The sequence below is a fragment of the Clupea harengus genome, chromosome 4 (genome assembly GCF_900700415.2).
Source record: "Clupea harengus chromosome 4, Ch_v2.0.2, whole genome shotgun sequence".
NCBI classification, from domain to species: Eukaryota; Metazoa; Chordata; class Actinopteri; order Clupeiformes; family Clupeidae; genus Clupea; species Clupea harengus.
In genome coordinates, this window is record NC_045155.1 from 5,248,144 (window position 1) to 5,274,685 (window position 26,542).

At 42.0% G+C, this 26,542-nt stretch overlaps 1 protein-coding gene across 1 annotated transcript in view; it reads left to right on the forward strand.

The window, feature by feature from the left end:
• The window catches only part of kcnd1 (potassium voltage-gated channel, Shal-related subfamily, member 1), a 40,228-nt gene extending 22,138 nt beyond the window's left edge, over positions 1-18,090 (forward strand). Inside the window, exons 3-7 of the mRNA XM_012815686.3 lie at positions 8,681-8,843; positions 9,428-9,511; positions 14,217-14,312; positions 14,982-15,220; positions 16,731-18,090. Coding sequence (XP_012671140.1) covers positions 8,681-8,843; positions 9,428-9,511; positions 14,217-14,312; positions 14,982-15,220; positions 16,731-16,935 — 787 coding nt within the window. The 3' untranslated portion in view covers positions 16,936-18,090. The remainder of the gene's footprint in view (positions 1-8,680; positions 8,844-9,427; positions 9,512-14,216; positions 14,313-14,981; positions 15,221-16,730) is intronic.
• The last annotated feature ends 8,452 nt before the right edge of the window (positions 18,091-26,542 follow it).

Consider the following 26,542-nt stretch of genomic DNA (forward strand, 5'->3'; position numbering starts at 1 on the left):
ACAAAAGGTTAACATATTTGCCACAATCCAGTTAAAAAGAATTCTGCAATATATATATATATACTCACAGCATGAATTGCTGTTAGGGTGTAGTATAGTGAAGTATGACTGTCTCTCCCCCTGTCTCTCTCAATCTTTACATTACTGTCTCTTCCTCTGTCACACACAGACACACACAGACACAGACACACACACACTAATCAGTTAATTACTAGAGTGAGTAATAGGCTAGCTTACTGTTCATTGAGTCTCCACTACAGTGGCTGAGGGTACCGCATGGTCAGAGGCGAGGCGAGGCCTCCGTGACAGGAATGCAGAGTTGCATTAGGCCCTGTGATGGCGAGATGCTGAGTGCCGTAAATAAGGAGGTTATCTGCATCTGCAGTAGGTACACCCCTATCTCTCTGTTCAGTTGTCCCCTGCTTTTCCTGCTTTCTTATACTATCTCTCCTCTATTTCTCTCGCTCTCTAACATCTGACACCTCCATCTCCACAGCAGCCTTCCTCCTTCGAGGCTCCTCTAACACACACGGCCACTTCATTGATCGAACGTCCTCCACCCGATCCTTTTTGACTGCCCTCCTCTCTATCTTTCTCTCTCTCTCTCTCTCTCCTTCTCTCTATTTTTATGTTGACATTTTGCAGCACCAGTTCTGAATGGCTCCAAAAGACTTTCTTTTTCACTGTGGACACACTGGACCAATTCATCGTTGTCTTGTTTTTGTGAATGTGCCTCAAATATTCATATCTGAACACATCTCTGCTTGGCTGTCGTTCGCATTTCAAGTTGAATTGAGTTCTGAACGGCTCCAAAAGACTTTCTTTTTCACTGTGGACAGACTGGACCAATTCATTGTTGTCTTGTTTTTGTGAATGTGCCTCAAATATTCATATCCCAACACATCTCTGCTTGGCTGTCGTTCGCATTTCAAGTTGAATAAAGGGACAAAGTAATAATTGATTCCTGGCCATTGTGTAGGATGTGATAAATTACAACCCCCCCCCCCCCCCCATGTGTCCATGATAGGAAAACTGCCCTGGAGCCTGTGAAGTTCACACGATTAAGAGCTGGACCCAAATGAGAGATAATCTAATTAAAATCATAATCGCAGCTCTCAAAGTCGCTGTGTGCTTTACACGATGGTACATTGTATTTGTTTCTGCTTCTAGCGACGTTCATAACAAATAACACTTATCTGTGTTTGCACTGTGCTGACACTTCCCCACCTCCCACTTGAGTTCTGTTTGGGAAATCATCAGTGGCGTGTGGCCCCTGCACGATAACTCGTCCTGCAGCACGACATTCCACTGAACAGGTGCGCTCAGCAGACGCGAATGAATGACTGCTCCTGCTTCATAAATTTCTGGACACCCGACAGTCAGCCATAATTAAATCAGTAAATACCCGGTGCAATTAAATCACGACAGGGCTGATTGTCGAGATCGACTTTTATAATAAGATGCTCGGCGCATTAAGTGCCAGCATGGCGATGGCGCGGCTGCTAGCCTGTCACCCACGAGAGGGAGAGAGGGGGAGAGAGCGTGAGTGTGTTCGGTCCGTTATCGCAGCTGTCACACTTAATCACACTTAGATTACCCAAAAAGTCAATCTGCGTCGTGGAACTTTGAGCAAATATGACAAGATTGCTGTTGGTTTTTAATTTGTTTTTTTCCGCATCGGTGTGTCTGACATTAGTACCTACAGATGTACTGAGGCAGCGCTCGAGTAGTATTGGTGTGGGGGGGGTAGAACTGGGGGTGCTGTTGTGTGTGATGGATGGGTGGATCTGACCCAGCGGTAGGTACTCTCTAGGGCAGAAACACAGAAATCTGAAACAGGAAATAAATAAACGTTTGTAGTCAGTATCCAGACTGATAGAGAGGCACACTGTGTGTGTGTGTGTGTGTGTGTGTGTGTGTGTGTGTGTGTGTGTGTGTGTGTGTGTCTCTCACAGGTGAGATGTGGGTGGGGGGGTGGTAAGAATGTTGAAAAACAAAAGAGCTTGAGAAAGAGGCTCACTGATGGGAAGAGAGACACTCACTGATCGTTCTCCATGAAAGCAGAAATAGTAGCACTGACAAATCCATAGAGCAGTGTGTTCCACTGTGTTATCTCCAACACGCCCTCTCAGCTGTCAGTCAGAGAGAGAGAGAGAGAGAGAGAGAGTGAGTCAGAGAGAGAATGCACACCAACAGCTGGTTAACTAGTTAATTCAGTCAGCGGACTGAAAACTAGGAGCCTCAAGCAAACCTAAAACCTCCTTTCTAAGCCCAGTACTGAAGTAATCACTCTTGCAGTTCACAGACACACACCATTGCACATATATCATGTCCTGTAGTGTTTATAACATGCATACATAGCAGAGTTCGAATTAGCGAGGGAGAATAATGGGTCTTGGATGAATTCCTTGTGGGTATTATAGCACACAAGCTTGAATAGAGTATCAGATTCTGTACAGTTTTATTCCAAAGCGTGCTCTTCTTTTCTAATCTGACAGAGAGAAAAAGAAAAGAAAAGGGTGTGTGTGTGTGTGTCAGTGTGTGTGTGTACTGTGTGTGTGTCAGTGTGTGTGTGTGTGTATGTAATGTGTGTGTGTATGTAATGTGTGTGTGTGTGTACTGTGTGTATGTAATGTGTGTGTGTATGTAATGTGTGTGTGTTTGTGCGTGGTGCCTTCCGAGGAACAGAAAACCCCCCCATCAGCAACTTACACAAATGGGAGTTTTTTGTGCTTTGTCTCATTTCTCTGTTCGCCTCCCATCCTCCACTCAATCTTCACCGTGAACCGCTGACAAACCTCCTTGACCCCTTTCTGGACCGACATCTAGGCCAGGCTGCCTCCTGTGCCTCCAGGGATATCTGTCTAAGGCTTTCTATTATGGGAAAATTAAAGGGATAGTGAGTTCTCTGTAATGCTCGCTGGATGTGCAAGAATGTACGATGTGAAACAAAGGTATGTTTGGACTTTGTTTGCATTTATCCTGCTTTGTGTGTAGAACTAGGGCAGACCACCTCTCCTGCTCTCACTGTTGGGTTGGTATGGCTATCTCTATTGGCATTCACAGACCAATAGCCGTTGTAGTTGTGTATAGTCTGTTTGGATTCCTTACATAACATGTCATTTCTTCTCCCCTCAGTGGCTTCTCAGTTTTTCTAATCTGATGTTAATGAACATAAAATGCGCACAGCATTAAAAAAAAAAAAAAAAAAAAAAAAAAAAAGAGCTCATGATAATGACTCATTGTGCGAGCCCCATATCCGCTGGCTTGCTTATCTCACTGCCCCGGGCCGCCTGTAGATTTCCTTCTCTTCGATAATTTGGATGTCTTCGACCACAGAACAAGATTAGGCACTTGAATGGATGTAGATTGGTCCAGGGAATATAATGCCCCTGAGTGAGTATTGGAAAAAAAGGAGTGATATAAAGAGAGAGAAAGAGGGAGAGAGAGAGAGAGAATGAAACAGAACAACAAAAGACCATCTTGACATATGATGCAGGCTGCTGATTCAGAGCATGTTTCTTCCTTGTCATGTGTGCTTCTTAAGAGCACAAGTAAGACTGCAGTCTGATCAGTGGCACACTGAGGCCAGCAGTACAGCAGGCACTTCTTAGAGTATGGCACTTCAAAGATGCACATCTGATATCAAAACGACAGGAACAAGCACCTTCAGCAGGGGATTTTTATTAGATGTTCCTGGTGGCATGAGAGATGGCAGAGTAGGAACCCAAACATAATGTTTTGCCATCTTACTGTGATTTCATTTATGACAGTGATGATAGCAATCTAAAGACATAATAGATCAAAAATGATGCCAACAGTAGTAACTATGGCTCTTTGACCTGCAGAAAGCCCAGAAGGATGGCTCCACTCTGTACATTAGTCGGTTAGTCCGCTCTCTGTGTATTGGTACCCGTCAGTCGGAGAACTGACACAGTGAGTGCCTCTACATGAGGTTGTGCATGCTCACTTCTCATCTCATCTCTGATGTATTCTCAGAGAAACATGACTTGCTAGAGGCCCTAGCAACTGATCGAAACACTTGTTTGGATTTTTAACCAACAGTTTATTTCCCTGTCTTAGACTTGATCGAGTAAATTATGCTTATGGAAGTAACCGCCTGCAGGAGGGCCAGTAGGATTGCTAGAGGCCCTAGAAACTGATTAAAAAACTTGTTTGGATTCTTAACCAATAGTGGATTTCCCTGTTTCCTTGTGGCGTTGCCGTGTGAACATATACAGTCGTTAAGGGGACTCCAGGTGATGACAACGATGCGAAGATCAACACACAGCCTTCTTCATTGCTGCCTCAGGACATAAGGGTGTATGAATAAGAGACATGCATAAGGTCGTATGGCAGCCGTTACAAAAACGTAAACCATACGTGGACATTAAATATCTTCAGTATCAGGGTCAGTCTCAGCAGAGTGCAGCCAACACAGCCATGGTGCATGTCAGACTAGCAGACCCCACATTCACCCAGTAGAAGTGAGAAAATGAAATGTGCAAGGGAGATTGTGGATTGGCCTTCAGTCAGACAGCTGTGTGGCACGCCAAGCTGCCTGGGAGGAACGACGTGAGGAGGGTGGCTCTTCACAGCTTCAGGAAGCACGTGATGTCAGACAAGGACACACTTGCTCCAGGCACCCTAACAGCAGTCCCTTAGACCCATAGACCAGCCTGTCCCTTCTGCTGCTGCAGTAAACTAATTAGACAAACAACCCTTTGTAGCCCCCCAAAAGACATTAAGGTGTGATATGCCTTCCAGGCATGAGCAAAAATTGTGTTTTCAGGGACAGGATGCTTAATCCCAACATATACCAGGGGGCTCTGAGGTCTAAGAACGGCAAAGTGTTTTCTCCTTTTAAGAATCACTCAATTCGTTTGTACGTATACCGAGAGAATGCATCAATGTGTCTCTGTGGTCTGCGAGCCGAAGTGAGATGTACTTTTAACACTGAGAGAAATATACGTAGCTGTGCGCCAGGCATGCAGCATGCATCACAAGTCTCACGTCATCATCTTGCTTATTTCTGTTTTGCTGTAAAGTGTGATATAGTGTGCTGTTCAATATCTCAATTGCAGTGGTGTCAGTTGGATTGTGTCTTACTATACAACTTGTGTATGTACTCTGGACTCAGGCTGAAGATTTTAATACTCATAGCCAGAGACCTTAGTGGTTTAACCACATTATGTCCTACTTTATCTAATCTAGCTGCAGTCTGGATTACAGGATGAATATACGCAAGTTCAAGAACATGGCTCTCATGGTTAACAGTGTTGTTGTAAAACTAGCCCTAATCTAGCTTCATGTCAAGTAGAATGCGCTTGAAGACTTGAATGCAAGTTTCACAACTCTTCCTGACCCTGCTTACCTCTGGTTTAACCCCTCTTACAGTATCACTGTGATTGAACAGAGTTGATGCTACACAGGGCATGAACTCTATCACAGCGCCACCATTAAAGACACTGACCACACCCAACCGCTGGCTTACGTGTGTTGTGGAGGGATGTTTTTTTTTCTCTCTAGGAGGCAGGAAATGCTTCTGAAATGCTGCATTTCCAGAAAGACCTTGTGAGATCAGAAAACGTCTGCACTCTGGAGAATGGCCATTAGCTGTCCCATCATCTGTTAAGTAAGGCTCCTCTGTCTCTCTGTGTGCAATTATCCCATGCTGATCTCAACTGCTGGGCAGCCCAAGATAGAGTCAGTCCATCAGCAAATGCAAATTGATACAGTTCATCAAATCTGTTAGGGGCCTTTGTGCTTATTATTTTATTAGACGCCATATTGGATTTTAATTTGTTTTTCATCTTTTGCTCCTCAGTTTTTGTAGTCAAGTAAATCACAAAGTCAATGTTTTTTTGTCTCTCGTCACCAGCAGAGCGCCAAAGTGTCTTCCAATGTTCAAACATTAAAACCCGTGGATGCCTGCGATGCTGATCATTTTGCATAAACAAACAAATACAATGCTTTTTTTTTTTTTTTTTTTACTGCCAGCCACCTGGAGTTGGTTTTCCAGTCCTGCTGCCTGTGTGAGCCCCAAGTGTGTGTTTGCCACTCTGTTGTAGGTTTTCATCATTCTCCACGGTGTTTGTCACCGTCACTAAGTGCTGACAGGGCAGCAGCTGCCACAGACGGGTGTTTCAATAGAGGCCAGACACAATGGGCACCAGTGTTCCATCAGTGCAAATGGCCCTTGAACCGTCCTGGCTTAACCACAACACTGACACACACTGTGTGTGTGTGTGTGTGTGTGTGTGTGTGTGTGTGTGTGTGTGTGTGTGTGTGTGTGTGTGTGTGTGTGTGTGTGTGTGTGTGTGTGTGTGTGTGTGTGTGTCTGCCTTGAACCGTCCTGGCTTAACCACAACACTGACAGAAAAGACTTAGCACCAGATCCCCGCGCTAAATGTCATGGGCTTGGTTTACCCACTGTCTCCCATTACAAGCTCGCCTTTTTACGGTGTCAGCAGCGAGACAGGCTGGCCCTGTAGCAGCCTAGCCTTTATTTCTCATTTGAGACATTTGGTATTTGGTATTTGGTATTTTATATCATATATTGTATCTGGAGATAATATGATTGCGTATTTGTGCACTAGCCTTTTGATATCATTCATTATGAGATTCTGGCACTTAATGAGCGGTATATTACATCAGGTCACCTCCAATGTCCACAGAGCACAGTTTAATTATGCACTGCCGCCTTTGTAAGTCACTTTGGATGAAAACATCCGCCTAATGAATAAGCATAAATGTAAATCTAAATGGTGGGTCCTGTTGCAGTGTTGTGCTCTCTGTCATGATGAAACATTCTGGAACTTTGGCCCCAAGGATGAATGACTGCCAATCAGGGGCCAGTTGGCGTTACCCTCGTCTGCATGGCAAAGATGAATGTGGGGAATTTCAGTTCCGCTACACCTGCCCCGGCTTGAGAGCGGCTTCACTTTCCCCCCTCGCCTAGCTCCAGGCTTCAGAGGCATGATTTATGAATCAAATCAAAACACTGACTAGCTAGTGAATGAGGTAGGCCACCTTAGTCTGTCACACACACACACACACACACACACACACACACACACACACACACACACACACACACACACACACACACACATCAAATCAAAACACTGACTAGCTAGTGAATGAGGTAGGCCACCTTAGTCTGTCGGAAGCCAGCAGGTGTTGATATACGGGCAGCATCGGTAATGCTGTGTGTTTGAGAGACAGACAAAAAGGAAAGAGTGAGACAGAATATATGTGTTTGTGTGGGTGGTTTGGAGAGAAAGACCATGTGAGAATGAATGTGTGTGTGTGTATGTGTGTGTGTGTGTGTGTGTGTGTGTGTGTGTGTGTGTGTGTGTGTGTGTGTGTGTGTGTGTGTGTGTGTGTGTGTGTGTGTGTGTGTGTGTGTGTGTGTGTGTGTGTGTGTGTGTGTGTGTGTGCGTGTGTGTGTGTGTGTGTGTGCGTGTGTGTGTGCCCCTGTAGGTCTGTGTGTGTGTGTGTGTGTGTGTGTTTGTGTGGGTGGTTTGGAGAGAAAGACCGTGTGTGTGTGTGTGTGTGTGTGTGCGTGTGTGTGTGTGTGTGTGTGTGTGTGCGTGTGTGTGTGTGTGTGTGTGTGTGTGTGTGTGTGTGTGTGTGTGAAGTGAGAGTGGGTGCCTGCCCACTCGTATAAAATGAGTTTCTCGGAGACAGAGAGATTGAGAGACGGCTGTAATAGTTTAATTGCTTTTGAGTGAATATTTCTTTGCCATTGGAGCCATTAGCTGTACTGCTTAATGAGATGTGGAGATAGATTCAAATCTATTATAAAGATGAGCTTTGAATTCCTGTGGATGCAGCTATCAACACAGCTCTCTCCAGTGTGCTTTCACTAATGCACTGAAATAGCACTGAGTTCATGTACACACACACACACACACACACACACACACACACACACACACACACACACACACACACACACACACTGAAATAGCACTGAGTTCATGTACACACACACACACACACACACACACACACACACACACACACACACACACACACTGAAATAGCACTGAGTTCATGTACACACACACACACACACACACACACACACACACACACAGTGAAATAGCACTGAGTTCATGTGGGAGGACCTTTAAATCAACAAATACGCATTTTTAGAGTGGCTCATATAAAACTGATGAATGTACACATGATAGCTGATGTTGCCAGGATATAAAAAAAATGCAAACAACTGCCTATAACAGGCTCAGTACTGTTCAAAGCTTATACTGAGATACTACTTAGACATTTTCCATTAACGTATACATGTCATAGATGCTGAAGAACATGTATTTTCACGGATTATTCACTACTGTCATCACTTAAAATGTACTGTTGCCAATCATGTGGCAGTTTAATTTGAGTATCAGATTGGTTCTTCCATTATGCACTGACAGATCAAAGTATCATCTATGTCATGGTCAGGGTTGACATTTTCAGAGAGCATAAGAACCTGTGATAAGATCACTTCCATGGGTGGAATCCGTGCTTGCTCTAGGGGGGATTCAGGCCCTAGGCTCTGTAAAGTGCCTAGAGACCTTTTTTTTTTTTTTTGGTGCTTCATAAATAAAATTGAATTGAATGGGACACTGTAAAAAATCGTACTGATGGTATGGTTTATTGTTGGTGTTTACAGGTACGGAGACATGGTGCCCAATACCATTGCGGGGAAGATATTTGGCTCAATCTGCTCCCTCAGCGGTGTGTTGGTGATTGCCTTGCCAGTACCCGTCATTGTGTCCAACTTCAGTCGCATCTACCACCAGAACCAACGGGCCGACAAGATGCGGGCCCAGCAGGTATAATGGCCACCAAAAGAGAGTACCTCTGTTGTTACTTTTTTCTCTCTCTCTATCTCTCTCTTTCTCTTCCTTTTTTTCTCTTCCACTCCCTTCCTTGATGTTCCTCTGGGAGCAAAGGGCATCAATAGCTCTAAAGTGGATGTGGTTTTTGGCTGTCCTCTTTCTCCCATATTTTAAGTTTTAATAATGCATCGTTTTTTGGGAGTGTTCTCCCAGTTTCTCTTTCCTCTGCCCAACCCTTCCACCATGTTCCCCTGTGTCTTGAATGTACCATATTTATGCCCTGTCTAACACAGCCTCCGCCCCTTTTTAGTGTGGTTTAATGTCCACTGATGTAACTCCTTCTTTGATTTAGTGCAATTTAAGGAGAATAAACATTTTTGATGAGCTATCATTGGCTACTTAGTCACAAATGATTAGAGCACCTCTTTATGAGACAATGGCTTCTTTCGGGACAGCGAGAGAAATAAGGCTGTCACGAAACAGGAGGTTTTATATTCCTTGGACACTGCATTTCGGGGGTTATGTGTGGAACAAGTGCTGACACGGTCGTTTCAGCTGTGTTCTTCTCTATTTTTCAGAAAGTGCGGCTTGCCAGGATCCGCCTGGCAAAGAAAGGGTGCACCAATGCATTTCTCCAGTATAAAGACGATGGGGGATTGCAGGTACGTATATCGCCCACCACACAGATAACACGACTGGTGATAAAAGCACAGATTCATGGAATGAGCTTTTGGATTACATGGGGGATGTTGTTAATATATGTGCATTCAGCATACACAGGTCAATCAGTTCTGCACTTTTATGCACTTGAATTAACTGCTGTTAAATGCATCTGAGCTGAAACGCACAGGCATAAAAAAACGGTCCTTGGAGGTGAGATGAGACTGGAGAGGTAAAGGAGTGGTAAATTCTGGCGGAATTATTCTCCCAGGTGTCAGGTGGATAGGATTTTGGAGGTCTGATACTCGGAGCTCAAAAACTTCATTTTGTTAGGCTGTGAGGAAAGAATAGAAGCCGGGGGTCCTTGAGGCATCGGTTCATTTCCCAGAAGTCCCAGGTTGATAGGATGGTGTCATTAAGTGTGCTCCCAGCTATAGTGTGTGGAGAGTAATGACTACAGTATTTACTGTACATGGGAGGAAAGCAAACGATCATGTTGCTTGCCTCTTTGCCCTGTGCCTTCCTAAAACTGACAGCACCCTCTCTTTTTCGCCAGTTTCCTTGGGAGATACTGTATATCTTGTTTTTTTTTTTTTTTACATTAATAAGGGTGGCTTGCCACCGCCTTGAAGGCTTTTAATTGCATTTGTATAGTTGACATTGTGACTGTTATCCGTTTATTGAGGGATTGAGATTACCCTTTCCGTTGGGATGTTCTCTGACAGTGTGGCCATCTGAAAGGAACTTAAAATAGCCAGATGTCATATTGCTGGTCATCAATAATTCATTACAAGAGCCTGCCCAATTAGACCAATCTGACGGAGCACCAGGCTTGTGAAGTGTTCAGAATAAAACTGTAACTTTTTTTTCTAAGTGATGTAGCCCAGCCAGAAGCAACAGAAACAGACAGTCCATTCCCCTACACAACACAGAAGGATACGGTGCTCCAAGGTGTAGCATTTACGCTATCCTCAGATCGCTGCTAAGTTATCGACCCAGAGGAGGCTAAACAACGTCCTCTGGCCGTGACATTTGGTGGCGTCGTGTCGCTGCTGTGCGGAGACGAAGTGTGTAATTGGGTGGCTGATGCCGGGGTCAGGATCCCAGCGCCTCAGATCAGACGACATGCAGTCGAGGCGGACAGGTGGGAGGCTGACGGGCAATTATGGCGCTGGGGGGGCTAATGATGTTAGCGACAGGGGAGCATGGCATATAAAGAGGCACCCGACCGCTGGTTTCGCCTCCTAATGCTGAGCTCCTGTTGTCTGTTGCCTCCCTAAGTTTTAGATGATGTCATTACGTCTCTCATTTGGGTGCTCAGTCAGTTTCCACATGAGAGAAGACATACGGCTAGAGTTTTGTTTTTGTTCGAGAGATCCTACTGAAGTAGAGAGGCTTTTTAGCCTGATTCTGTTCATTATCTCTTTGTGATAGAGCAGACTTCTATCGTTTTTCGTGGCATGAAGTCTGGTTCCTGTACAAGTAGTTCTACTTTAATTATAGTTTGATCCAGAATGATTTTCTGTTTCGGGTTAAAAAAAAAACAGCGTCTCTGATAGCCAACTGATGGATCTCTCATATTTGAAACCTTCTCTTTTACATGAAAAGAAAGAGATTCCTCCATTGAATTCTTTGCGTCGTTATCTTTTGTGTATAACATTAGCTTTATTGTCGAATATTTTTCAGATTGTCTAGAGTTCCTTCATTTGACATAGATCCACGCTTGCCTTTTAGGCTTCAGTCCTGGCTTTAGGCTATTTTTGTTATTAGGTACAATAACTGCACCCCTTACCAGATGGATTAAGGCATACCCACAATCTCACAGGCATATTTACAATGCCCTCATCCCTTCAGCACAGGAGAAAAGGGGCAGATCTCACACCCCCTGCACCAAATACAAAGGCTGAGAGAGAGAAAGAGAGAGAAAGAGAGAGTTCTCATATTTGCTAATGCACAGTTAAGTTCTGAGGAATCCTTATTCTGTTTCTTCTAAGCAGCTGAAAGCCCAGTATAATCCAATATTTACTCACTCAATATTTATCTCAGAGAGTGTGTGTGTGTGTGTTTTTTTTTGTGCGGATCTATAAACCCATTACTAACAGGGCAGCAGTGCTATTTATAAACCTGGAGGCTTTTTCTCCCTGACTCTTTTTCTTGTTCTCCTCTCAAGTCTGTCCCAGCTTTATGTTTTCCTGGTGCCTCACTTGTTTCTTCCCCTTGCGTTCTCTGATTTACAGGTTTTTTTCCCTCTTGAAATACATTTCCCAGGTGTCCCCTTGCTGTGATGCCTGCGCTGTTGTTGCTGTTCTCAGCTGGGTGGATGCTATGTTGTAGGTCACTGTGTTGTGCGTTTGTCCCCTTTTTTCTTTTTTTGCGTGCATGGGTACAGACGACTGTGCCGAACATGTCGGGTGTGTGAGGATGCAATGCTTTACATCTGGTTACTGTCTCCTTTTTTCTTCATTTTGCATTAACTTCCATGACTGGAGTGCTTCAGCTGACAGTGTCTGTGCAGTGTGTTGTTTGCGTCACTTGCCTTGTGTACTGATGTAGTGCTGAGGGCACTACACGGGATGGATGTAATGTAATTTACTCCACGGTGTCTACAAGGCCACAGGGAATCAACAATCTGGCGAGGTTCATTTCCAGATCATGCCACCATGACCCCCTTGACCTACAGTGAAACATAGGAACGGGACCTGCATATAAAAGTGCAGGTTTGTGAACGCTTTGGTAGAGTGGGTCTTAACTGGGGAGTCCCAGTGAGTTGAGGTCTCATACAGTCAAATGTTAACCTTTGTGAGATCTGCATAGTCAAGTAACAAATAGTACTATTATACGTAGGCAATATTTACATGCACACATATTGTTTAAGATGGCCATTATGTAGTGATATACAGAGTTATGTAGTCAAATCATAAAGATTTCACAAACATTTCAGAAATCATAAAGATTTCTGTGTCAAATTCGTCATGTGAAATACTCCTTTCATCTAGTAGAGCTCTATCCTTTGTAGCATTTTTCCATAAGTGGTCTTAATCTTCCTCTCCAATAGCAGTGCGTAAAACATGAGTCACATTCCTTTATGCAAGTTATGGTTATATATCTGATTATAACATCAGAGACAGTAGGTGTTGAGATTATTAGATTTCTAATTTCTATTAGATTTCTAAAGTCGGTCTGTTATTCTGTGTTCTCCAATCAAGTCTATACAATCAGAAAAGCTGGACATGGCTGGTGTGCGTAAACTGCAAAATGGCTTTTGTTTGCTTCCTCCTCTCCTCACAATAAAACCCAGAGATGGGACACAATCATGTCCCAATCTCATTGAACATGCATTTGGTGTTAATCATCATGAGCCCTTTGATCCAGGGACTTGGTCTCCTGCCTCCGCAGAGAAAATTGTGTCGTTAATGTGACAGCTGTATCAGCAGGCCTGAACAATGGAGCTCGCCTGTGATTGATGGGTTGAGACCCAAAGGATCTACTGCAAGACAAGTAATCTCTCCCTCTCCTATATCAAGTGCTGTCTGTTACAACTTGTGCCAATTCAAACCCCACCGATTCTCAACATGGATTTGATTGCACTATAAAACTATTAAATCATGTTGTTGTTGGTATTGAAACCTCCCACATGTGTATGCTGTGTGTAATATGCAATGGAGTCACATGACGTACTTACGTTTTATGTATTTCATTGACACAGGAGGAAGATTGGCAATGTTTTTTTTTTTTTGTGTGTGTCTGCTTGTGAATAGATGTTAAATCAGTGGTACTCATATTGTATGGTGGTAACTGAAAAACTATAAGTTTGCTATGGCCTTTCAGAAGAAGGGGAATCATACCTATGCATTGACATAGAGAATGACTTTGAATTTCTAGCCTAAGACAATCATTGAGGATCTTATCAACAGTATCTGCGTGAGGTCTGACAAATCTCCCTTTATTGCTGATCTTGCATTTTCCCACGAGCCAGCGTTTTTCTTGTCCTTTTTTAGCCTTTTTCAAAATAGCTGTTCTCTGTCTGAAAGATAAGATCGTTGGAATTTAAGTGACTTTGAGAGGATGTACCCTGTCTATTCCAATGCTTCTGATAAACCACCTTTACCTGAAAAAAAAACATCGGTCCGCTCCGAGATGGTATCGGCGAACCTCCGGCAATCCGTTTTTGCCAATGTCGGACAGGACACCCTAGGACTGGAGTGGTCTGGTTAAAGCTACTTTTTACTTTTTTTTTACCGGAGGGGTTAAGAGGTCCGCTGGATGTCGGAGGAAACAATGCAATGGGTCGGCCACCCTGTGCTGTCCACTTGGACACTAAAAGGTTTTGGGAGTGATACAGGATAATAGCCTCTTCATGTTCTATCTGGTCCCAATGCGAGGGGAAACTGCATAAGGTTTCTGTGCGCATCAAGCAGATATGTCAACAATTCAAATAGCTTTTTACTGTTCCACAAAGACTTTAAAGCCACACAAATACCCCAAACTGTTGCAATTTGTGCAGCTATTTAGTAGAATGCTGAAATGTAGATGCTCCAAGCCGTACTGTTTAGCATCATTTTGAACTTGCTAAATGGATTTACCAAAAGCACAGACTCCACTATAAAGACATCAAGCTGTGCATCTGAATAATGTCTGGGAAGGATCTGTGTCACGTGCCACTGAGCTTTGCCCTGGGTCTGAGCTCTTCTTTTCATTTTTTTGCAGGATCACGACAGTGGCAGCACTGCTTTGTGTGTGAAGAACAGGTCTGCCTTTGAGCACCAACATAACCACCTCTTGCACTGCCTGGAGAAAACCACGGTGAGTTTTACTGTTGCCATCACGCCCGTGTCACGTTCAAAAGGTCAGCAATCAACCACTGTGCCACTTTTAGGATTTTTCTTTGAAAAATCCCTTTCTCATAAGATACAGCGTGAGGCTGCCTGCATTACTGCCTGAAGGTAACACAGATTAATGTCTTAGCGTTGCAATCTGGCAGACACTGAGCAAAGGCAGGCGGGATACAGTGGTGGGGTACAGTCTGCATCTGAATATCCGAACACAGCAAATCCCTGTCTTAACCTTAAAGTCTTCCGTCTTACATGCTCAATGCCTAGATGCTAATTTTGGAATTTTGGCATGGCATAGTGCAGCAACTCCAAGGTTGTCTTTTGCTAAAGGTTGTCTTTTGTCTTTTTGCTACAGGTTCTGATTCAGAATACATGAAACAGCACAGATAAAAGTTCACATTTCTGAGCCATCATGTAATCGCCACCCCCCCCTTCATGGTTGTGTGCTTGGATTGTTGTCATTACAGTAGAGCCCAGTTACCTGCTGAGATGAAGATGTTATGTCCCTCTCATCCTTCCCTTTATTTGCTGTTAATTGGTCTGAAAATAAAAACACATCTGCTAACGTAGGCTTCGTGTTATACTTGCATTTAATTACATAGGCACCCTAAGATACAGTGGGATTTCTATCTTTTTCCAGAATCACGAGTTCACGGACGAGCTCACCTACAGCGAGGTGTGCATGACGGAGTCCTTGGGCTACCGGACCAGCCGCAGCACTTCCCTGTCCAGCCACCACGGAAGCTCCACCACCTGCTGCCCGCGGCGGGCCAAGCGCAGGCCCATCCGGCTGGCCAACTCCACCGTGTCGGTCAGCCGTGGCAGCATGCAGGAACTGGACACCCTCCATGTGCAGAAGACCACTGTGGTACCTCAGAGGTACGATGTGACCGCACTCTGAACTCATACTGGTGAAAAACATGTCGGTCCCCTTTTATACAGTATTAGCAAACAATTACTAAAGGGATATGTATCATTTTGATGTAGTATTTTCATTCATTTTATTTCACTTCATTATAATAGTTCAAAGTTTACTTTCTCTTTGTAGTTTCCATACAATTATTCATGAGTTCTCTACTTACATTAAATAAGAGCCCACTCTAGTTAGTTGATTAGTGGGAAGTTTTACCTATATTTAGATAGGACAGTGAAGAGAGACAGGAAGTGAGTGGGAGATTTGGAGAGGGATCAGGAAATGACCGCGGGTCGCATTTGAACCCAGGTGGTTGGGATGCTGCCTCTTGCACCACAGCTCACCTTGAAACACCTTTTTTAAACCCTCCTATTATCTTTGGCGTCAATTTGACCCCATTCAATTTTTAACGTCTCTAAATAAATGATTGACATCATTTTTTTTTATATATATTTAATGACTTTTCCTACTTTAATGGGGACAACTGGGTAAACACAAAATTAACATGATGATATGTTTTCAAAGTCCTGTACACATGATGTATGCATCGGTGTTCCTTAAGGTCAATTTGACCCCAGGCTGTTTTAATTGTATAAAATATATAAGAAATATCAACATTTTACACACATTGTTACTATTCTTGATAGAAGAAATTGTTTTTCATTCCAAATGTTATAGATAACAAGACTATGTTCTTAATATAAAGCCATGAAAACACCAAAAATATATCTCTTTCCAATTTTAGGTCAATCAGTGAGTATTTATGGCGATCTGCATATTTCTCCATAGTTGCGTAACAGGTATTCTGGATGTATAAGGGGGGTGGGTGGGGGGATTGGTTTATTTAAAGGGCTATTTAGGTAGTCAACAAACAAACGTAAAGTACCTGACACATAAACTTGAGTACAAATTTGAATTATAATCATTTTCTGAAGGTTTAAATTGCTGGGGTCAAATTGACCCCAAGGATAAAAGATGTTAGTAAATTTGAAGGTGACATGAGGGTTAGGTTGGCAGGAATGTAACCCTATGTGCAACTCCTGGTCAAGAACATCATGCATAATGCAACACTATCATCCTGCAGCACTGTCTTAAGATACCTACAGTCAAAGCACTTGCAGACCTACAGTAGTACTGCAGAGTCTTAGTCAAGTGTGATGACAGCGCAGTCAGTCGTAGTACTAGTTTTTTCAACCCTGAATTTGGATTTGCATACATGATGAGGTCAGATTTATAGCCTGTTGCTATGTTAGTATTGTGTGGCTAAGTCACAGACTGCGTTTTTCACAGGCTGCAATGTGTCGTATAAAGGGAAATCGATACAATTTATGAAGTAATAATATTAGCGTAATGTGGTTTTTGTTTCCTTGTTTTGGACTGCAGTCACAAAGCACCCCTCTGTCTCTCATCCTCCACTTTCTCTGTCTGTCGGTCTTTCTCTCTCTCTCTCTGTCTTTCTGCCATTCTTTTGAGCAGTCGCTCCAGTCTCAATGCCCGGACAGAAGACCTGAAGTTGAACTGTGACGACAGAGATTTCACGGCGGCCATCATCAGTATCCCTACTCCCCCGGCCAACACCCCTGACGAGAGCCTCCCTACGTCACCCGCATTTCCCGGCATCCTTCGCAACTCCCGCTCCACCACCTTCAACCCCGATACCGTCAAGATCTCCTCCTTATAACCCCCCCTCAAGCACACAGGCTCTCCTTCCTACTGCACAACAGAAGGAAGAGAGACAGAGACAGAGAAAGAGAGAGAGACAGTGAGAAAGAAAGAGTGAAAGAGAGCTCATTCTAGAGAACATGTGACAGAGAACTTTTGAAGAGCTTTTACAGAAATAAAAGAAGACATACCTTTTCAAAAAAACACCTGGCCTCATTCCAGTTCTAAAGCCGAGTTTGTACTGAGGGTTGTTGTTGTTGTTGTTGTTGTTGTTGTTGTTGTAGGTGGGGGATAAGTGTAGGGGTAGGTGGACCAGTTTTGAGTTTTAAAGTCCTGAGAGAAGACGAGTGCATATGGAGCAGCTGGAGAACAGGTGCATATTCCAGCCAGTGTGGCCACTGATGCTCCAGCTGCTGTGAGAGGTGATCGAGTAGTTTTCTTTTCTTGGAGAATGGACGAAGGAGTTATTAAAAAAAAAAACGGTAACAGAACCTTCACAAGCCTTTGGACTCAAAAAGAGACATAAACTAGACGGCACGTACAGTATGGTCAGCAACAAAAAAAAAAAAGTACATTTCACAAAAAGAAGTTCATCGCGACACATTTAAGATATGCAACATTAGACAACCAGGAAAAAGTACATATACATTTAATGTGTGTTCATTTGCAGGGAGAGATTATACAGATTCTAAGCATAAATGCAAAGCTATATTACTATATCAATATGTCTTTAAAGAGAGTAACATGAATACCTTATTGTGCAATAGATTTGTTGTCACAGACCATGAGAGTAAAAGGGAGTATCAGCTAATGGTATATATAAATAAATGTAACATATTTTGTACCATACCTCTCAGAATCACATGCATCTTTGAATCTTACCAAAAAATGTCAGTGTTCTGACTAGCCTAATACCAACAGTGCATGTTGTTGTACAGTAAATGGCTGGGAAGCGAGCCGGGAGAGGCTGTTCTCACCTATTTTTGCATGGAACCTACTCCCTTTTCTTCATTTCGTTTGTGTTAATCTTCTCTTTTTTTTGTTGATTATCAGTGAATTCAACATTTATAGACTAATAATGATAAAAAAAAGTGCTGCACCAGAAGTGTACAAATAAAACTTTAATAAAAAAAAATATATGAAATTTAAAATAATAATTCCAAAAAAAAAAAGATTCAGGCATGTTCTTTGCAAAAACTATTTTGGGCTGGATGAGTATGGTTGTGCAGTCCGTGTGTGTGTGTGTGGTAGGTTGGGGAGGACTTGTGTAAACGGATCACAAATATGCATGGATACCGTTGTAGGTATGGTAGGTGTGCTCAGCAGGGCTTGTGAACTGTAAAAGAGTCCTTTCAGAGAATCTGAAGACATTGTGAATGGAATGTGGAGGGAAGGTCTCTAGTGTAGAAGGGGTCAAACTTTTAGCTTTCGGTTCAGACAACATTCATTTTCTTACTGTTAGAGTTCAGTTGGGCTGATCCGTTTGTTTGGGTTTAAACAGGTTGAGCTTTGTTCAGTTGTTCATGCGGTTTTCTCTATTATATTTTAACATTTGGTATTTTATGTGGTTCATGCACCAAACATGCTAATGCGTCAATGCTATGAACCATTCTAACTTCATATATCATCACCAATTTTCAATTGCATATTTTCAGTATATTCACAGACAGTAACAGATGCTCGCAATAAATAGTGTAATTATTTTACAAAAAAAAAAATGCATATTATATTTAATTTTTAAAACTGAAAAAGTACTTGCACTTGACTGTGATGACAAATGTATTTGTTACTCTGTTTACAGCAATTGTTCCAAAGTTATTTTTATGTTCAATCATCCAGTGATGAGTGGGTTGGCTACTGTGAATCGGCGCTGGGACGGACACCTGCACTGTTGACAGAAGAGCATTGTTGAATTAGTTCCTGTGTAGGAGGATGAATGAGAAGAGTTAGATATGAAAAGCACAGAGGTGTATGTTCTATTCCACAAATAAAGTGCGCAGAATTCAGAGACCGGTGTTGGCTTTCCTTTCTTTTTGGCAGAGAAATAACATAAAACTACAGGAAATGCAAACATAGCTGTCGGACCAACATTCAGTCATGATATCAGATCATCAATATCTACATCAGCGACCGACTGTCGCAATGTATGTCATGCCTCCTATAGTCTAGATCATTTGAATGTGGTGTCACTTTCCTGCCCCACTGACTCGGTGTCCCATATGAAACCCACAACTTCAATTCTGTCCTATAAAGGAGGTGTTTCATGTTGTGGGTATTAGTGTGCTTGACATTAGAAAACAAATCACTGGTCTCCGGAGTTGTGCATTCGTCCTTAAGCATGCAGTGGTGCAACCCTTTGCTTAAAAATCAAGATCAAGATTCTCCTTCCAATTTTAAACCAATCTCTTAGTTCCCATTATTATCCAAATCACTTTGAGAAGGTGGTTTTAAATCAATTACAAAGTTATTTGACTGAGAATATTTCTTAGACCAACCTGGTACCAACCAGGGCTCTGCACAATGCACAGCACTGAGTCTGCCCTTTTTCAATTCTCAAATGATCTGCTGCTCATAGCTGACGCTGTTCAGGGCTGTTCAGTTTTAGTTATTTTGATACAGTGGACCATAGAGTGTTACTTAAACGGCTGGAGCACTACGGCTCTGCAGTGGTTTGTCCCCTATTTATCTAACAGGACCTTTGTGGTCAATATGGATGGCAACTCATCAAATACTGCACTCCTCTCGTCTGGAGTCCCACAAGGTTTGATTCTATGTCCCCTTCTGTTCTCACTCTATCAGTTGCCCCTTGGTCAAAAACTTAGAAAGCATCGGATATCTTGAAGCTCCGATTTATCTCAGTCCTGGTCATGATGATTTTCAGTCCCTTTTTGACTGCCTTGAGGATATCAAATAATGGTAGAGGTGATTATCTTTGGTTCCCCACAGACTAGTGTTGCCACTAGCTGTGTACTTGGTCCACTTATACCATACAAAAAGCCTGTTGTAAAGAGACTTGCTGTGTTTTTGACTCCGACTCAAATTTGGATAAGCAAATGGTTAGTTTTATTAACTAAGAATCATTTCTAAAGTATCTAACTTCCTTTCCCCAACTGTGAGAAGGTGGTACATGCTTTTATATCTTAATGACTGGACTATTGCAATGCACTCTACTCAGGTATTAACTAGGCATCACTTTCCAAGCTACAAGTAGTCCAAAATGGGGCAGCAAGACTTTTAACTAGGACCAAGTTTGAGCACATCACACCCACTGCTCTACATTGGATCCCTGTGAGGTTCTGGATAGACACTAAGATTTAATGTTTGTTTTTAAGGCTGTGAATAGTCTTGCACCAGCATAAATGTCAAGTCTCCTGACCCCCTATGTTCTGGCAAGGGCTTTAAGTGTTCATCAGATGAGTTATTATTGGTTTTACCTAGATCTAATTTTAAATCAAAGGGTGCTGAGCTATTAATGTTACTGGTCCAAAACTATGGAATAGTCTTCCATTATATGTGAGATCTGCTGGCTGCTTGGACAGTTTTAAAAACAGATTGAAAACTAATTTTTGGCTTTCTCACTGGCTTTCCCAGTTGAAACTAGGTGATGCTTTATTTTAGCTGTATTTAGTCCAGTCTGAGCTTAGGCCTTTTATTTTATTTTATTTGTGCTTTTAGACAGTCAGAGGCCACCCATATGGTTGTCAAGTTCACTTTTTTTTTTTGACAAATATTTTTATTGGTTTCACAAGTTACAAAAAAAGGACAAATTACATCAAGGCTTATTTTCTATTTTCCTTCAAAAGCACACCCTTTCAACCCCCCCCCCCCCTCCCTCCCTCCCTCCCTCCCCAGTCAGCCATACTACACTGTCAAGTTCACTTTTAACTCTAATTTGTTAGTTTTTTTTTTCTCCCATCCTTTTCTTTATTCTTTAATTGAATTGCATTTATATGTCTTATTTGTTTTACATGTTTTTATTATGCACATACAATCACTACTACAGCAAATCTCTTGCAATAAGCCAGCATGGCCTGATTCATCAGCATGTGCTATCACACAGCAGCAACGCTCAATTAATAAATCTGACATGCACATTCTTAATTCAAACTCACTCACTCTCCTTTGTCTTCTCATACATCAGTCACATATTGCAGTGTAACCCAAAAAAACAAACTTCCACACCCTCTCATTTCGTTCAAACACAATGACAGATGAAGTTGTTTTGAGATTTATTTTTCACTGGATGTATGAGTGAGACAGAGAAAAAACATCTTAGCCAATTAAAATAGAAGTTGACTTAAAGTATGCTTAATCGTTCTCTCACCTGCTTACTCAGGTGATTTGTTTGTCTGTCTCTTTGCTTGTTTTGATCACTTGTTTATCTTACACCAAGCGCTCGGAAGCTAGGATGAAGATACACCAGAGAGGAGAGAACACTTAGCCAAGCCCTGTCTTCTTAATCCTCTCTAGAACATGCCATGCCAGAATTGCCTCAGAGATCCAAAAAAATCCTTTTGAATTATGTCATAATCTCTAAAATGCTGCCGTGTGACATATATATGCTATGCTAAAATACCATCTTTGCTCCCTTCTCCAAACAGTCCTTCCTAGTCTACCTGTGAGGAAGAAGCTGAATTTCCTCATAAAAGCAAAGGTTTGTTTAACTCCAGAAACTCTCCCAAAGATTTTTTTTTCTGTTTTGTTCACATAGAGGAGCTCTTTCAATTAATCCAGGGATTCTTTGCTTTAAAACACAACCAAAATGCACTTTTTTCTTTACATTAAATCTACCAGGAGGACTATTATTTTACTCATACCACAATATGAGTATCAAAATATCTGACCTTTCCTCCGCTCTCTACATTTCTTCACCTTCACCAAGTCGTCTTGAATCAGTTTAAGTCACATGATCCATGCTAAAGTGTACAGTATTTGTTAAGTCAACTGTTTTTCTTCAGTTAACCATTAAACCTGCCCAATGGCATGTGTTTGTAAACATCATTGCACAGTTTCTTGTTTTTGTGTGTGTGTGTGTGTGTGTGTGTGTGTGTGTGTGTGTGTGTGTGTGTGTGTGTGCGTGTGCGTGTGCGTGTGCGTGTGCCCAGGACATTTAACCTAATAACATATAAAAGTTAAAAAAATAACTGATTTGTCTGTGTTTTCCTAATGATATTGTTATATTTTATTTTGACTTGAGGTCATGAAGTCTATAAATGCAAGATGTCATGTTTTGATAGTATATCAGAGTTCTGTTAATAAAGCAATTTGTTTATTAATCCCAGATTAGTTAGCATCTTTAAAGATCCTTCTGATCCTGGAGATGTCTTTTTTAAATGAATTAATTGATGATTTTTACATCCTCCAACCATTCTTTTTTAAAACGGTGCTGTCACTCATGAACCACATCATGCATCATAACAGTATTACCCAACATGTTCTAAATGCTAAATCCTCACCACCAGGGGGAGCACGTTGCATTGTGGTTACACATCAGTGTGTTCCTTGGAAACTCACAAGAGCACAGAACTCAACTCAAGCACCACCAGAGGCATGTCCTGGATTGCCTAAGGCCAGTTCCTTCCTTCCTTCACTGTGCTATTCAGGTGTGAGAACAACTCCATAACTTTTTTGAAAATACAATGAAAGGCTTGACTGAGATTCTTTGACAAATAAAAACCTGTGCAACCACAAATAAGGTTACCATAGCAATTTCATGTGACTTGTTCTATGACACCTGTCCATCTCTGGGCCCTAAGGATCCCCCCCCCCCAAAGTCCCTTCCATTAAACATCTTTACCCAAACTCCTTATGCTCTTACAGCACCCCTGAGAGTGTGGGACTGCACTAACATTTTCCATTGCAGGCTATTCCTAGAGACCCAGCAGGGCCCTGTGTATATAGTACTGCTGAGAGATGTATGAACGGGGATGAGCAGAAATGAACCAGGGTCAAGTCTGTGAATTTGTGAATGCATTACATGATCGCCAAAAAATTTGCCTGAAATGTGAATACATGAAATCTCTCTCTCTCTCTTTCTCTCTCTCTCTCTCTCTCTCTCTCTCTCTCTCTCTCTCTCACACACACACACACACACACACACACACATTGATACTGTGTGAGTTTTTTTCCAGTGATAAGGTAGAGCTGTCATGCCTTGATTACACTGGGCAGAAGGAGACTGAAAGTTAACAGAGACTAAATGAAGACCAGTATTCCCACAGAGAGTAGCTGCTCGTGGTTCAGATTAGAGCTGTATAACCTTTTTTTACCATATACTATAGTTTTGTGTTGTTGTACACAACTGTACAGCCCTCGCACCACACCACGCTTGGTTCACACCACTGAGTCAGCCCACTAAACATATACATACACAACACTTCATGTAAAATGTGTTCATCTGTCATCCTCCAGATACATTGCTCATTGCATTTTGTGGGAGTAAAGTCGCTCAAAGTTTTTTTCTGCCGCTCCAAGAAACTCCAGAAATTCTGATGACTAAACCATGCTATGAGTAACGCACTTAATTATCAGATGAGATAAAGAGCCTTTGGCTCATCAGAGCGGCGGAATAGCTTCATTTATGGACAAAGATGGCCTACATCCTCCTGCACAGACTATCTAGAAAGCAGCCCCTGCATACTTCTGAGAAGTGTGCAGTTGCAAAGCACGCTGCTGGCGGGGGAGACCGCAGAAGCCACAGCCTACTGAGGCCCCTCAGGAAGCAGTTCTCATCACCACCACCACTAAAAATATCACCTTTGAGGATGGGGGAGCCAGGCTTTACAGCAGTGACATCTAGCTGCAAGGTTTATGAAACACTCCCCATGACGCAAGCAAGCAAGCAAGCAACCACACAAACAGCAACAAAATACACCAAATATGCACTGGAGGTCTCAAATGCCTCCCTGTTTGTAGAAGCCTCTAAAAAAAACATTAAAAGCTTTTGGAGACCAGTGGTATTCTTGATACTAACATATGTATGTAGTCTATAGTCTGTTTACAAAAATGATACATGGGATACAACAATCTATTCATATATTTTTAAATTATATATATTTTGAATTAAAAGTTTTCATATTTTAAAATGGACATGAATGTAAAGTGCCATTTGGTATCACAAATAATAGCATATTATTGTGACATATAGTGCCATACAGTGTTAGTCAGAGTTTAATGAGTAGAGTTCAACTGGTCCTCTTTCAGCTGTTGAAGCCGTCATCCTCATTCAACCTTTCGCTCCTTGGAGCAGTTCACGCACCCTACTTGGACTCCTGCAACATATTCTTGCCTTCAACTAATAATCCTACATTTTATACATGCATGAATATTTCATGTAATGTATGTTTTATATCATATGTGAGGTCCTTGAATGTCTAGCATATGTGTGTCAGTGACAGAGGCACTGCTAAGAATTCTGTCTTTTTATTTTGTTCATTAATGTGCTATTTGTTGCCAATTCACATACATTAATATAGCTTATTGCGTCATGTGCTGATGTGGTGTAACTCCTGTAGGCAATCTACAGGTCTGAAATATGTCACGTAAGCACAGGGTGGTTGGACTGGGAGTTGCTTCTTGTTGTGTGCGCTGCAGGCGCCCGGGAGGTTTTCATGCCCAGGGGCCCCTTGATCTCATAACCCATCCATGCTCATTCTCTCACTTGTGGCTGTCAAATTACGCACCACCATGCGGTACGTCTAGTTATTCTATTCTTCATTTTAAATGGCTCTACTTCTACACATCATGTAAGAAGTAGATGCTGTTTCATGTCTCAATATAGGTGTTAGACAGATTTGATTTTGTGTTTATGAAAAAATTTGTAACACTGAACTACAATTAATTTGATTAGAATTTTGGTTAAGGATTAATCCAAAAGTGATACCATTAGATTAGTATAGTCAAATTAGTCTAAGTAGCATGATCTTATTCATTTAACATCAAAACAGCGGTTAATGTATATATATGTATGTGTGTGTATATATATATACACATATATATGTATGTATGTGTATGTCTATATATATATATATATATATGTTATGTAATAACATCAGTAACACAGTCAGAGCATGGTTTCAGTTGGAACTGTGTTGGCCCTCAAAAAGAAAACGTTGGAGGACTTGGCTATTACATGTTTTCAAGGCTCTCTGATTTTAGAACCATGATATAAGCATATCTATTTCGCAACGCTGGAGTCAGATGAAATTTTGAGAAGGGGGTTTAATCTGAACATCAGTGAGGTTTTCCCCTCCTTTCTCAGGGCTGCTCTGCACCGGTAATTCATTTCACGACAGACCTCCGCCTCACTCACACGGACACTACACTCTCTTTTATCAGTTTTACCCTGTGACAAAACTAAAATGTTCTCCAAGAACACCACATTCTCTCCAGTTAACAAATTAAACCAGTTATGTTTATTATCTATGCTGCATTTTAATTGACTAGCTTGTATGGACCCATTGCCTTCTGAGTACACATATACGTTTTTGAGTATATTTTTTGAACACACTGTTTCAGTAGGACCATGTAGGGACTGCTGCTGTCTTAGGACTCAGACTCCCTGCTGTTAAGTGCAAGTCCAGTCCCCGCTCTCTGGAGAGTGGTTGTTTATCGGCAGGCATAATTGGCACATTCACAAAAACATAATGCAGCAGAATCAGCAGAGGTGGTGCCAGAAAGTAATAAAGTACAAAAAGTGATCAAAAGCAATCAGAGCTGAGCCCGATATCTGTCCCAGTCAATAAAGATAGCCATCTTCTGGTGGCCGCGGCAATACACAACAACGTTACAAGGAGGGCCAAGTGTTCCACCATGTTTGCCAGGTTCTTTTCAAAATTGGGACAACATTATGCTTTGTCCAGCAGCTACGGGCACAGCACTACGTTACAACACAACACGAATACCTCATGATCCAGGGAAGGCCAAGCAGGGTAGGGAGGGGTCAACATGGCCTACTAAGGAAACTACTACTAAATTATGACTCCGTAACCCCCCCCCCCCCCCCCCCAACACACATACACACACTGTCTCTCATTTACACTTGGTAAAGGACAACTACAATCAAATTTCAATGAACAAATCAATACATTAATAAGGATAGGTATGGATATGGATATGGATATGGATATGGATAAATCTGGATATAAGATACAAAGAGACGGACAATAACAATGTACAAAGCAAAAAAAAAGAATAAGAATCAAATCAAGGAATCAAATGCCAAGGTTGGCTGTGCAAACCCCAGAATTAGAAGAAATTACATATTTATGTGAAAATAGCACCCTAACCCTAACCTATTTTACCAACATTTTATTTTTCCATGTCAGAAAATATATATTTTAGCTTTGTTTCTTATTTGGACAAAGCCTCAAAAACTTCCAATTAAGGGTTTTGCCCATATATGGATTTAAAATGTCAGTACATCCTCTACCTTAGGTTAACTTATTTGTAGAGTTGATAACTACCATAGTAACTGCTTGTACTGACATTCAAAAAGCCTTCCACACAGCACAATACACACGCACAGGGTCCACACAGCACAATACACACGCACAGGGTCCACACAGCACAATACACACGCACAGGGTCCACACAGCACAATGCACACGCACAGGGTCCACACAGCA